This window comes from Crinia signifera, chromosome 9, assembly GCF_055691185.1.
Source record: "Crinia signifera chromosome 9, ASM5569118v1, whole genome shotgun sequence".
In the NCBI taxonomy this organism is placed as follows: Eukaryota; Metazoa; Chordata; class Amphibia; order Anura; family Myobatrachidae; genus Crinia; species Crinia signifera.
In genome coordinates, this window is record NC_139225.1 from 81,091,853 (window position 1) to 81,106,923 (window position 15,071).

General features: G+C 42.8%; 1 protein-coding gene across 4 annotated transcripts in view; it reads left to right on the top strand.

Annotated features, from left to right (window-relative positions):
- ZC3H12B (zinc finger CCCH-type containing 12B) overlaps positions 1-15,071 on the top strand; it is a 99,227-nt gene that overhangs the window by 73,072 nt on the left and 11,084 nt on the right. For all 4 annotated transcript variants that reach the window (XM_083159299.1, XM_083159302.1, XM_083159300.1 and 1 more), the window contains 4 exons: positions 8,361-9,181; positions 12,778-12,917; positions 13,979-14,213; positions 14,710-14,816. In XM_083159299.1, coding sequence (XP_083015425.1) covers positions 8,529-9,181; positions 12,778-12,917; positions 13,979-14,213; positions 14,710-14,816 — 1,135 coding nt within the window. In that variant the 5' untranslated portion in view covers positions 8,361-8,528. The remainder of the gene's footprint in view (positions 1-8,360; positions 9,182-12,777; positions 12,918-13,978; positions 14,214-14,709; positions 14,817-15,071) is intronic.

Sequence of the window (15,071 nt, forward strand, 5' to 3'; positions counted from 1 at the left end):
TGATCGCTAAGAGAGATCCAATTTTGGAAAATAAGGGGATTACACTATTCAATTCCTGGCGAAATGTCCGGGATTCACAGCTGCAGACTCTGCTCTTTGAAAAGCCAAATCTGCTTGGCGGAAACAGACTCAAAACTTTCGACTTGGCATCCGTTTCCACAGAAAAATGTATACATTTGCGGATCCACAATCTGATTTTTCATATTGATTCTGAAAATCCAAAAGAGGGAAAAGATTGAATAGATGGAATGCCAATTCACATTGCATTTCCCATTATAAGTATGGGAGATGCGATCTTTCAGCTTTGTCCCTCTGACTCTATTACCCCCCCCCCCCCCTTCCCCCCCAGTTGCATACCTAAATATGAAAGTAAAATCAGCCAAAATGTATTTCCTCATGGGAACTTCCAAAAAGGAAACTTAAGGTGTGGTTTCATCTGACTCCTTCTGTGCGATGACAAATCAATGTGATCTTCAAAAAATCCCCATGCTTTTCTGCCGATGATTTCCATTTTACCTTAATGTTTTCAGTTGAGTTTCCTGATACTTTGTATTTGAGGAACCAAATGTTGTTATTGATCAAAAGCATGCATATAATATTACACCTCACCGTTATATCATGGTGATATCCTGTGCAGTCATTTTGCTATTGCTAAATTAATTTATTAGTTGTAATCATTGGTTCAAAATGTGTTGTAGATAGTAGGGGGTCTATTCAATTCTCAGCGCTGTGAACAGCATCTGGAGGAATCTTCCAAAGCCAGTATTCAGCATGCTGCTAAGTCGGAGAGAAGGCCAGTACTCATGGGTGTTTAGTCACAAGTATCAGCATTTTCCGACTTGTCCTGAGTGCTAGGGCACAAAATAGCATCACCGCCCTAGTTTTATCAGATTTCTGCTGGCCTCCCAGGAGGGGTGAGTACAGAAATCGGGTAGTCACAGTTAGCAGCACGCTGATTAGAATAGTTCTGGGAGCGCCCTCCCATTACTATTCACCTCGCACTGTATTGAATCGACGCCTATGACAGCTGTCTCATGCATAAAAGCACTTGTGGTGCAGTGTTTTGCTTTTATTTTGGCCACATAATTCATTTGTAATACCCCTTTCACATTGCATCTCTGACCTGGGTTATTGTCGGGTTGGTGACATATGAACCTTGATCGAGGTGCGGTGTGAAAGCACCACAGTTTATAACCTGGGTTATAAGAAAGGTTAAACCCAGGTTTTATGCGAAAGCGCTGGACCCGGTTCAGAGCCGGGATTGCAATTCCGGGTCCGACCCAGTATTGCAATGTAAAAGGGTGTAACGGGAGCTACAACCTTTTTGGTTGATGGGGCAGGATATAATGTCATTCTGGTGCCCCTAAATAGGCTAAAGATTGTCCCCTCAGAGGCAGCTGGACTTACCCACCATACCATCTACCTAAGGTTTATATATATATATATATATATATATATATATATATATATAATAATCTTATCTATAGACCACTGTCAGCTTTCTGGCAAAAGGGTCACTTGTGCGTCCACATCACTATTGCGACTAGCTTCATCCATGGCGGTGCAGAGGGCAATGCAGACAGGTTGAGAATGGCTATGGGGAGGGAGGAGGTGGAAAAGCACGGGAAGGGTATTATCTCCCTCCTAACACTGTCTATAGTAACTGTAGATGGCAGCCACACGGTGCCCCTTGAGTACTTTTTATGGCGCCTCTCAAATTTTTTGGGGGGGTGAGCCGCCCAGTAGCCCCCCCAGTTCCAGATCCTATGATTAGTAACTTATAACTCCCTATATTCTCACACATACTGCAAGTGTTGGGAGGGGAGCATTTGGAGTAGGCTTCTCACTGCTCTTAAAGAGACACCATATACCCTGTATGGGGTGCTGTTATTTGTCAGCATTCGTTGCTAAATAATGCAGCAATAATCTAAAAAACAGACGTTTTGGAGCATTTACCACATTTCTGGGCTACAATAGTCCCCAAAATCTGGTGTCTAAAGAGCATGGTTTGAAAATACTGTTATTCCCTTGCACTCGTGTTCATTCTAGCACCCGCCGTCTTGGAAAACCCATGCAGTTCCTGTTCCCTGCCTGGGGTGTCGCTGTCTGCTGTGGTGTTTCTAGTACAGGTCTGATTTGCATATCAGTGCTGATAGACAGACCACACTGTAGTAAGAAGCACTACAGCAGACAGCGACACCCTAGGCAGGGTAGAGGAACTGCATGGGTTTTCAAAGATGGTGGGTTCTGGAATGAACACTATTGCAGGATCTACATTGTATGTTTATGTAGCTACCATATGTGTTGTCATCAGTGTTTAATCAATGTTTTTCATAATCTCTGCTAAGAATGACATACCTATATTGTTACTAATGTGCTTGTGTCTAGTGTAGGCGGAGTCTGATGTTACAGAACATCCAATTTGTAGGGGAGGTGTCCTGGTCATGTTTCTTTATACACTCTACCCCCACTTCATTATTGTAATTCATGTTTTGAAGAGTCTTGTAATTGTGTAGAGGGAGAATCTTACGGTAAGGTTAATGGATTGCCGGATGTTATTGCCAAGTGGTTAATGACCAAATCAGCAGCCAAAGCTTTGTTCCATTAATGTCTCTTGCAATAAGAGATCTCATGGCACAAAATATCAACGATTTCAATACCTTGATTGATGCTGCTAAAAAAAAATGTTCTTTAAAAACAGACGTCATTGCTTTTGTTTTGAGAAAAGCTTGAGTGTGTTTAGTCATCCAGAGGTTTAAGTAAAGCTACATCTTCTCTGATTATGACCATCTTAGTGGAACCAATATACTTTTGTGTTTGTTTGTTTTCACCCAAAATATATTTCTCTAAAGTTCCACATGAAAGTTAGATACTTTAATCTAATCATTCAAAAGAGCAACACAGTCTGCTGTAGGCCAGTATTTCCAAAACTATGTGTTCTGTGGCACCCTGGGGTGCCTCGGAACACTTGCAGGGGTGCCTTGGCTTGAGGGACCGGAACCAAAGCCAATTATTTTTAGTCATTCGTAATAGACAAACCAGTACAAGTGGATGCCAGTCATAAACTATGTGGATGAACAGAAGTAAATACTGTCCCTCCTCACATAAGTAAACCTAAGGATGACATACTGTATAAACCCAATTCACTTAATTTAAGATTTTTTAAAATCTAAATACTAGCAGGCCGATATGCAGGGCAAATGTATGTATGTATGTATGTATGTATGTTCCGCCCCCTGCCGCTATCGGCTTCTCCAGCAGCAGGATGGCGAAGCCCTATCTCCACAGCAGAGACGGGTCTGGGACGGATATTAGACAGACCTTACATCGACACCATTAGTTCGACAGCTCAATAGGTCGACATGGTTTTAGGTCGACATGTCATTAGGTCGACATGTCATTAGGTCGACATGTCATTAGGTCGACAGCTCATTAGGTCGACATGTTTTTAGGTCGACACTGCCATTAGGTCGACAGTGTCTATGTCGACGGTCAAAAGGTCGACATGGTTTTTTCCACTGTTTTTTGGCCGAAATGTCGACACAGTCGACATGGACATAGTTTGAAGTGTACCGCAGCCCCTCGCAACGCTCGCTTCGCTCGCAATGCTTCGGGCACGGTGCCTCGCTGCGCTCGGCACACTATTTTATTCTCCCACCACGCCCTAGTGGATAGTAGGGCATGAAATACCGCCTGTCGGCACATGTCGGCTCAAAAAACAGTGAAAAAAACCATGTCGACCTTTTGACTGTCGACATAGACACTGTCGACCTAATGGCAGTGTCAACCTAAAAACATGTTGACCTAAGTAGCTGTCGACCTAATGACATGTCGACCTAATGGTATGTCGACCTAAAACCATGTCGACCTATTGAGCTGTCGAACTAATGGTGTCAAAAGGAGATAAGGAGGACTAGCACAGACTCTCAGCAGGATATTTCACATCACAATATTCAAAACCAACATTTTACATATCTCAGGACCTGGTGTCCCTAAAAATTTCCTCGTTGGTGGTGCTCCCAAAGTCACAGTTAGTATCAAGAGAAAAAAAGAAGAAAAGGGTGACTTTTCTGTCGGGGCACGACATAATATATCTAAATAATTATATAATCTTATTTACTGACTTATCCCTATACCTAGTCTATGGGAAGAAAATCATGCAGGGAAAAATATTTTTTATGTATTTTTTAATTATGCAGTGTTAATGTGATTAGATATATACTAGACTTATTAGTATTGTTTATCACAAGTTCACAAATTAATGTGAATGTATCAGCCGTGATCACTTCATGATCTCAATAGCGGGATATTCTCCCATGAGGCATCAAATGGCCTGGCTGATTTTTAATGGAGTGACAATACTTAAATGTAAGTGAAAATTTAAAAAAATGTGCAATCAATTTTTTGATTGTTGTGATTTAAAAGTTAAAAAACGGCGAAATATCTATTATTCAGGTGCTTTGTCACAGAGGGGTTACCACAGCATATGGTTCTGTGGTGTGTAGGGGTAAATACCCAAATCTATAGGTGTTATAATCATGAGGTTGTATCTAAATAATTTAGACAGTATTTAGCTGATTTCCCTTAGTCTCCAATCTCTCCTACTTTCTGGCCGTGTGTCTCAAAGACAGTGAACGGACCAGATGAGGGGATGATTATGGGGAGACCTGTGGTCGGATCAGTGAAAAAAGATGGCAAGAAAAGGAGAAGTGAAGATAATAGGGATCTACTGTTGGAAACCGGATCCAGTTTCACCCCTGGTGGTTTACCCAGTACAAGATATCACCCCGGTACCGGAACCAATGAGAGTCCCTTAAATTGAAGGAATGACAGTCCTTAGTGAAAGAAGAGAGTGTCTTACATCTGTCAGATGGTCAGTTATATGACTTTAAATTACCTCCTTCCCTTCAAACATAGATCGAATTAAATTGATATAATATCTCCTCACCACAGTTTAGTATGGTCAATCACTATAGTGTGTGAATTTTGACACAAGGGAGTTATCTCTAGATTGTACCTTCACTATTGGACTGGGTTTGATTTGAGCAATTTTTTATTTCTTGAGGGATTTATCAGAGATAGATATCTATAGTTAGAAAATTGGCTGATTTCCCTTAGTCTCCAATCTCTCCTACTTTCTGGCCGTGTGTCATGAAGGCAGTGAACGGACCAGATGAGGGGATGATTATAGTGGAGGCCTGTGGTTGGATCAGTGAAAAAGAAAAGGAGGGTAAAGAGAATATAGGGATCTGCTGTTGGAAACTCGGGTCCAGTTTCACCCCTGATAGTTTTACCAGCGCAGAGGGTCACCCTGGCACCGGGACCAATGAGAGTCCCTTAGGTCAGAGAAGAGACATATATATATATATTTCACTCCTACTATTTATCAGTAGTATGCGGCAGTATAATACGTTCCTCACTTAGGCATTAGTTCGGAAAAAAGTTTGCTATTAATTAGTCTTATTACATCCTCACCACAAATATGGTATAGTTAGTCGTTATATATGAGCTGGATTAATTCCAGCAGCTTAACTATAGTAACAATATGACAACTAAAGAAAAAGCAAACAGTAAGTATTCCAAACAGCTTTCACTGAATCCTCTTTGATACACCAATCTGAGTATTAACTCAGTACAAATTGCTCTTAATCTGTACATTACATCCACACCACAAGTATTGTATATTTGGTTGCTGCGATATAAATGCTTTTAACATAAGGAGATTGGTCCATGCATAGTATCCTCCTATATTGCGCTGGATCGATTCCAGCACTTAATTCATAGCAAACTTGTGTGGAATAAAAAGCAAAATCAAACAGTAAAGAAACAGAAACAAGCAAATTGATACTTATACAGCCTTCACTGCATCCTCCTTGATACACCAAGTTCCCCTCTGTGACATTTAGCCCCGATACTGGACGCGCGTTTCGCCTGGAGGCTTGTTCACCAGTACCTGATAGTGGCTGCATTGCGTGTATTTGTACTCCCACTGTTTCGCGGGTAATCCCTGATTCCCATTTGATTGGATCTTTCTTTCGTCAAAGCAGCTAATGCTATTGGTAGCAGTAGCTGTCACTCAAAGCACGGACCTATTCTCAGTGGCCTGCGCTCTCGCCTTCTGCTGAGACGCGCAGCCACACCCCCTCCTTCGGGATGCCGTCACCGTCTGCACCATGGCAACGGGTCGGCGTCCCTACGTGACCAATTGCCGGAGCAGGAAAAACGTACTCTGAGTGGGCTGTGCTCTCACCTTCTGCTGAGACGCACAGCTATTACTCCTGTGTACGAATGGTGTCGATGTAATGGCTGTCAATGTAAGGTCTGTCTAACAATAGTCCGGATACCGCAGAGACAGCGCTTTCCCTGCTGCTGGCTCTGGGCTGTGCTGGAGATCTCGCGTGAGTAGCGAGATCCCGTGCATGCGCAGTCTAGCCGACCTGGCAGAAGGAGACAACGCGTCAGTGTGAGCTGATGCACTGTCTCTAGGAGGGGACATCACCGGAGGTAAATTTTCGCTACCCCGCTTCGGCAGAGAAGATGTTAATACAACTTGTCGATGTCCCTTCCTGCTTCATCTCGGCAGGAAGTGTTATAGCGGCGCGATAATACATCTGGCCCATTGTATTTTATGTTTTAAAATGATTTTATTTGTTTCATCTACTGACCGTGTAGGCAGTGCATAATAAATGTCTACTACTGTACTATCAGTAAAATTAATAGTTTCTACCATTACTACTGAGCTTTTCATCCACAGAGCTGATGGGGCAATTACCATTCTCCCATCGCCTGGGTCCAACATATTAGAGATCCCCAAAATGATCAGAATCGGTAAATCAAGAATTTAGCAATGTGTAGTATTTTGCTGATTCCCCAATCTATTGCTGATCATCTGGGTCTGTGGATTGTAACTGCCAGGGGCAGAATGGGAAACGATGGCATGAATATATTGCCCACATAAGGCACGGAACGCTGGTGTGTTTATTAAAGATTGGTGTGTTGGGTCAGTAAATTAGGACACAAAGATAAAATAAAAGAATTTTGTTAACACATTATTACATTTGTAGCATTTGTGACTTCTAATGTTTGTCCAGAAAGGATTTTCTAAAATGGAATTGCCAGTATGTAGTGTTCATTCTAGCACCCGCTATCTTTGAAAACCCATGCAGTTCCTGTTCCCTGTCTGGGGTGTCGCTGTCTGCTGTAGTGCTTCTAGCACAGTGTGGTCTGTATATCAGCACTGATATGCAAACTAGGCCTGTGCTAGAAACACAACAGCAGACAGCGACACCCCAGACAGGGTATAGGAACTGCATGGGTTTTCAAAGATGGCGGGTGCTAGAATGAACACTAGTATGTGTGTAAGGACGCGTATGTGTGATTTACCATCTGTGTTTTTGTTTTTACTGAAAAGAAAGCTTTGTATCTTCCAGCTAGCTGATAAACAAAACCCTGAAGCTTGCAAATATTTTGGGCACTTATGTCTCCGTGTACTTAACAGTTTTTCACAAGGATGGTATTGCTAGCCTGGCAGTCACCGTGCCTTTGGTCAGAATGCAGACAGCAGCATCCTGACATTCAAAATCCCGATGGATCCTGGTTAGTATTTTAACCCTAACCCACTCCTCCTGCAGCCTGACCCTAACCCGCCAATACCACAGACATATGTTCCCTTGCCGCAGCTTATCTCTAATCATCCTGTCATCCCCCTGCAGCCTACCCATAACTCTCCCCGTAGTGTTTAACCCTAATGTCAACCCCAGTACTTTTCATCGGGACTTTGGCTGTCTGGATGCTGCTGTCAGTGTTGTAACTATTTGGAAGGTGACTACCAGGATATTAACCATATCTCGATGCAAAGCCACTGCAGGTGATGATACTCAATTTTGCTGTATATTACTCTTGTAATCCTTGTATTTGCTTTAATGGATAGTGATGCACACACATCATGGCATATTGCGTGTGTCCGCATTGCAGTGTGCTGCCATTAATGAGAGGCGGGCACATGTGCACACCGGCTCACACCTCAGTGTATGGCTTAGCCGTAGCACCCTGCTATGCCACAACTTGTATGCGCCAGTGGACATATCTGTAGTATGAAACATGCATCAGTTATTGTGTCAGGAAATCTGCATTTATCACATGTTAAAGCCATATATAGGGACCGGTTATAAAATATATTTTAAAGACACCGAGCTTGATTTGTTCCCTCAGGGAGAACAGGAAACATTCAGGCCTGTGGGTTTATAAAGTTATTGTTACATTTTGTTCTATTACTCTGTACTCTTTGTTCTGTTTACTGTAATTATTAGGTTATTGCATGTTCAATACGTTGACAACAAACCTGTTTCCCTGTTGTACAGGAATATACTCTTTCTCTCTGTGCCTCGGAACCGGCACTACAAGAACCCCACTTGGTAGAGTTGTGGAAGAACGTGGACAACCTCTGAAATGATATTAAATATACAGAACTGATCGGGTTGAAGGTGAAAGAGGGAAACTTGGAGATTTCTGGTCGTCCACTAAACGGGATGACGGCCTGGTCCATGGTCAGAAAACTGGAAATGGAAAAGAAGAAGCCGTCCAGACATCATAGGGCGGCTACAAATGAGATGGAATACTCACAAGACATGGGGGACTGCAGTGGGGAATCTGACGAATGGACCAGCTCAGAGAGTGAAGCAGAACAGCAGGGAGGGAGGACTGGAATAGGAAACTATGGCAACACTCTTTTCCAAGGTATAGATATTTCTAGCAAGCCACACCGACAGCTCTGTAGATCCCCTTGTTTGGACCGTCCTAGCTTCTCCCAGAGCAGCATCCAAGTTCCCATTGAGAACCAAATGAAGCTGGAAGAAGTTAAAAGCACTCTGGACAAAGAATACCAAGCCAAGATGGACTTTGCCCTAAAGTTGGGCTATAATGGGGAACAAATCCAAGCTGTCCTCATCAAGCTGGGAGCCGATGCTCTTATTAATGATATCCTTGCTGAGCTGGTGAGATTAGGGAATAAGGGAGAGTCAGAAGCACAAGGCAGTGGAGGCAGCATCAGTAACAACCTTGTACCCAGAGGCCCTTGCACCAAAGAGATTGCAAGTCCAGAGCTGTCTCTTGAAGATGAAGTTGTTGACAACACAGACAACCTCCGACCAATTGTCATTGATGGAAGTAATGTGGCAATGAGGTTAGTTTACAAATGTTTACACATTCACAATATATCCAGAAAATCTAACCAATGCAGGCTACCACTATATACCAGTGGTTTTGCCTATTACATTAAATATAAACGATTTGCATTGGTCCTGGACCACCAACCCAAGGCCCACCTGCAAGTGTTCCGAAGCAGCCCAGGGTACCACGGCACACACTTTGGGAACCACTGCTATAAAGGAAGACCATTGTGACATCTCAAATGCTACTACACATATAGCTAGAGGTAGCTGTAGACCAATTCCACAATAATGGGCTACTGTTACTTAATAACAGTATTACCACATAGCACTAGTGAATTATACACTATAGTCTTTGTTTGTGAAAAACAGAAAGTATTCATAACCCCCCAAATTGCCATATAGGGAGCATTTAATGCTATATTTCTGATAGTTGGAATGTACATTCAACCCATTCCATGTCCGTTCAGATCTTCCATATTTTGGGAAGGGTCCTGAAAGTCAGAAAAGGTGTGCTGGCCCATATTTCCCATTGTTGGGAATATCGGTCAGCACCTATTCGGTCCCGCCCAGGACTCGCTGCTGCAGAACCGACTTGTTCAAAAGTCAGATCTGCATTGTCAGAAATGGCCGCTAAATTGTGAATTAGCGGCCGTTCCAGACCAAAAAGTTGCAGATTCACAGATCATATCATTTCCAACTTTTGGAATGTTTGCAGAAGATCGGAATAGGGATGCAACCTATTCTTGTTGAAAACAGACGATATTTCTGACAATCGGAAATATCGTCCGGCATTGAATATGTAGTTCCGACTTTTAAACAAGTCGGATCTCCAACGGCAGGTCATAAACAGCTGGGATTGAATAGGTGCTGGCCGATATTTTCGACCATCACAAATTTTAGCCAGTATTGAATACTTCCCTTAATGGTATTAAAGGTTTTGCCGAGAACAAGCTTGACAATCCACGGCCATTTACGCGGACACGCCCCCTTTTCGCTAATCGGCCGGCGGGATTTAATATGCTGTTAAGAAAAACTAAAACGGGTCAGGGTCACAGCTGTCGGGATGGATCACCAGTAGTGGCCCAGGATTGAATACCCCCTATAGTCACACTGCCCATGAGCTGCAATGATCTTGCAGTGGATATATTTGTGACTTACCTTCAGGGGACAGTTATGCTGCTTTCCCACTGCAGACCAGTTTAAAGTACTGGTAATCTTAAATGGTATTTAAAACGGTATTAGCATTCCCACTGCAGCAGATTACCGTTTTAAATACCATTTAAGTACCATTCCCATTGCAGTGAACCGTGTAAAATGTAGAGTGCCTAACCCCCCCCCCCCCCAGTGTAAAGAGTGCCAAACCCCCCTCCCCCCCACCCAGTGTACAGAGTGCCTAATCCCTCCCCCCCAGTGTAAAGAGTGCCTAATCCCTCTTCCCCAGTGTAAAGAGTGCCTAATCCCTCCCCCCCCCAAGTGTAAAGAGTGCCTAACCCCCCCGTACCTGCCCTGTGCCTCCACCTCCCCTCCCCTTGTACTTACCTGCACGGGGATGCAGGGCAGTGGGGAGGCAGCGAGGGTCCATGCGGGGTACAGGCAGTCCCAGTGCCTGATGAGAACTAGTAGTTCTCACTTTGCGCATATGTAAGAGTGCACACTAATGAGCCGCTCATTACATATGCGCATATGTAATGAGTAGCTCTTCATTATGCACGTGCACTCATTACACATGCACAAAGTGAGAACTACTAGGTCTCATCAGGCACTGGGACTGCCTGGAGGCTAAATAAAGTTTAAGACTCTGCTTTAAAAACAGGTTGAAATACCATTTAACTTTAAACGGTATTTCAACTCTGGCACTTTCCCACTGCAGCCTTAAAACGGTAAATTGCGCTAAAAATCGTCAATTTACCGTTTTTTAGCTGCAGTGGGAAAGGGGCATTACTGTGAGTGATGGCAAAACCACAGGTGTGTTGTGACAGTCATAGAGGTGCATCTCAGGCTGCAACTGCGTTCTCGTACGTATAATACATACACATATTCAAATTCACAGCTGCGGCCCATTGATTCAGACTACAGCTGTTTGCAAGACACTTAAGGGTTTATCCACATCTTCCCATAACTTATAAATAAGTGTTATTCAGACAAAAAACAAGACTAGAACACATCATTTTAATGGGATAATTCAAACTAATCCATATTGAATAAACGTATAGAGTGTTGTTCTTCAGTATTATCGCAAGGTTTATTGTCTTCACCCAACCAAAGCCCTCCTTGGGGTATGGAGAACATATGATAATGCAAGTGTTCTTCCTGCATGGCGCTAGAAGTGGGATCCTAGCCTGACACATACATTGAATTCGCAAAACAATATGAACCAACTGGCGACATTCGCAATGTGAATTTCGCCAGTGGAACAATGAAAATGAAAGTTAGATATCCTCAGTCATAATGTAAACAGTACATGGTGTATTTTAACTCTTAGCGACTACAATTTTATTTTTTGAACATGTCAAATAACAAAGAACCTTACAGTATTCATTCATTGAAGGATATTAAAACTACCTGTAATTAAAAGGTTTTTTTAATGTAATTTTGGTCTTAGTTGTGTTCTTGCTGAAGACAAGAACTCGCACTTGACTTTTTGCTGACTGTTATAATAAAGGTTTCCATGCACCAGGGCGACGAGAAGTCACAGATGATCCCTCTTGAACCGCCCAGAAACCTCCCAGGCGGCAGGACTATATACAATGCACCGTATGCCAGGCATGTCCAAACTGTGGCCCGCCAGCTGTTGTGTAACTACACATCCCAGCATGCCTTGCATAGTTTTATTCCCTAATAGCAAAATTGAGGCAAGGCATGATGGGACTTGTAGTTTCACAACAGCTGGAGGGCCATAGTTTGGACATGCCTGCAGTATGCAGTCCTTTTGCATACTATGTATCGTATGTGGTCCCAACCAAGCCTGCCGGAGCAATATATCTATAGTGCAGCACGTGCAACCCACGGGACTGCATCGTACCTGATGTCAAACACATGCAATTTTGACACATTTTATCCAATTTACTGGATCAGATGAAAAATTGACCAAATCACTACATACTCACCCTAGTGTATGGGCACCTTAAGAGAGACTTGCTTGCTTGTCACATGACTGTCCCTGCTTTAATCCAGATGGCTAAATCAAATTGGCTGAGGTACTAATTAAGTTTCCTGTGCTTAAGCATAGATATCCATAAAACCTGTAATGGCAGAGTTTGTGAAACCCAACTGCACAGTGTTATATTACAGACCCGTTTATTTTAACACATGGCAATGTGGAAAAAGGAGGATCTTGATATATCATTTTTTTTTTTAGATTCATTGCATGGAATCTTTGAACCGGTCCAAATTAAAATATGAATTGTAGGTCTATGTAGTGAAGCTGAGCTGTCCTGTACAGTAACTTTATTATTGGTGCTTTCTACAATTATACATAGATTTCTCATAGAAATGTGTAGGCATTATGTGTTCTGAAAGATACTCGATGAGCTGGTACATCATATCGAGAGAAAATGAAGCTTTTATTGATGCTGTTTTTTAAAACCCTTTTTCTTGTGTTGTCCAGCCATGGCAATAAAGAGGTCTTCTCCTGTCGAGGGATACAGCTGGCTGTGGAATGGTTTTTGGAGAAAGGCCATAAAGACATTACTGTGTTTGTGCCAGCATGGAGGAAAGAACAATCCCGTCCTGATGCCCCTATTGCAGGTAATGAGTTTATTGTGACCTTTACACATGGGTTCAGTAACCAAACTGCAATATAGTTCTATATTTTGTATTGAAGTAATTCAGTAATCTGGGATATATGGTATTGTAGTTAAAACTCCTTGGCGCTGGGTTATTTCTGGATCTGCAGCACTATCACTTAGAGTTACACCCTGAGTAACTTAAACTTTAGTATAGAGGAAACAAAGCATTAGGTGATCAGGCGCGCAGAATCACCTAATGCTTTGTTTTCTCTAATTCAGTAATCTGTTTGTTGGGCCTGATTCAGACAAAGGGCCGGATGCACTAATCTTCAAAAGTGATAAACAGCCAGCCAATCAGCTTCTATGTCACAGACTGTGTTTGAAATACGTCAGGTAGGAGCTGATTGGTTGGTTGTTTATCACTCTCCATCGTATCACTTTTGAAGCTTAGTGCATCAGACCCCCAGAGAGCAAAGAGACATTGGGCGTGTGTATGTCCTCTGCACATTGTGCAAGAGTCCTGATGATTACTGCCTGCGCATGCAGATCAGAATTGCATGGAGAGCCATTGTCGGTTCAGTAACTTTGTTGGCCATGTACCACTGGGAATTCTGAGCAATGACAGGATTGCTTTACTGTCCGATAGTCCAGCCTCGGTTGTTTACTCATTGCAGGTGATGAGAACTGCAGCCATTGGCCGGCTTAGGAGACAGCCTATTGGGTGCAGCATTAGCATCATTTTGCCGTAGCGGCTGCAATAAAAGTGGCATATAATGCAGATGTTAATCCAGTGTTGTGTTAATTGTAATATGTATGTACACAACCTAAAGCTGGGGTAGCCAACTTCAGTCCTCGAGAGCTACCAACAGTTAATGTTTTCCAGATCTCCTCACAGAATCACAAGTGAAGTAATTAGCTCCACCTGTGGACCTATTCAAATATATCAGTGAGTAATGAGTGCACCTGTGCAGCAGCTAGGTTGTCTGGAAAATGTGAACTGTTGATAGCTCTCGAGGACTGGAGTTGGCTACCTCTGACCTAAAGTAACACTTGTTAATACAAACTCCTCATTTTTCACAGACCAGGAGGTTCTCCGGAAACTGGAGAAGGAGAAGATTTTGGTGTTCACCCCGTCCCGCAGGGTGCAAGGTCGCAGAGTGGTTTGCTACGATGACCGATTTATAGTTAAGCTGGCATTTGATTCTGATGGCATCATTGTGTCCAATGACAACTACCGAGACCTTCAGAACGAGAAGCCTGAGTGGAAGAAGTTTATAGAGGAGAGACTTCTTATGTATTCATTTGTTAATGATAAGTAAGTGTCGCCACAATTGTGATTAATAACATTTTTGTTAAATCCAATTAACCCCTTCAGTGGCTTTAAAAAAAAAAGCTCCACCCACTGGGTTCATTTTTTTGGGGGAGCACTCCCTAAAAAAAACACCCCCATTGTGTTTCCAGGGTCCGGGCAGCGCTGCGCACTAGATCAGCAGCTGCCCAGCCCTGCCCCCGGTGTGCTTCGGCGCGTCATTAATGAGGGTTTTTGTCATCTGTAGATGCAGCTTATTGTTGGGTATGTCGTTTACAAAAAGCTGCATATTACTATACTCTAGCTAGATCGTTCATCGTATTGTTCCGTGTGTATGTGCAATATCGCTTGTCCAGGATTCTGGAAAGTTCAAGGGAAATTATTCAGCAGTATCATTTACTGAACACATAGTCTAGTCAGTGTGTATGGACCTTTATCACTTGCAGCCAATTCCTTTCTGACTGAGCTGTCATGCTGACAACCATGTCCAATTCCTTCCCAGGTTTATGCCTCCTGATGATCCTCTTGGAAGACACGGGCCCAGTTTGGAGAATTTCCTGCGTAAAAAGCCTGTTGTTCCTGAGCATAAGAAGCAACCATGTCCCTATGGTAAGTAGACTTTGCATTAGTTGTTTTAGACAATTTCAATTTTTCTTGGCTGTTTAAATATGTGTTTGTTATGCACTTTCTTGACACACATTTTATACCATGTGACTTGTCCTTTGTTTTGTTTTTTTATATGTGTGTGTGTGTGTGTGTGTGTGTGTGTGTGTGTGTGTGTGTGTGTGTGTGTGTGTGTGTGTGTGTGTGTGTGTGTAAAAAATATAAATATATGGATAGCAATTGTAAGATGGCGCCCTTTTT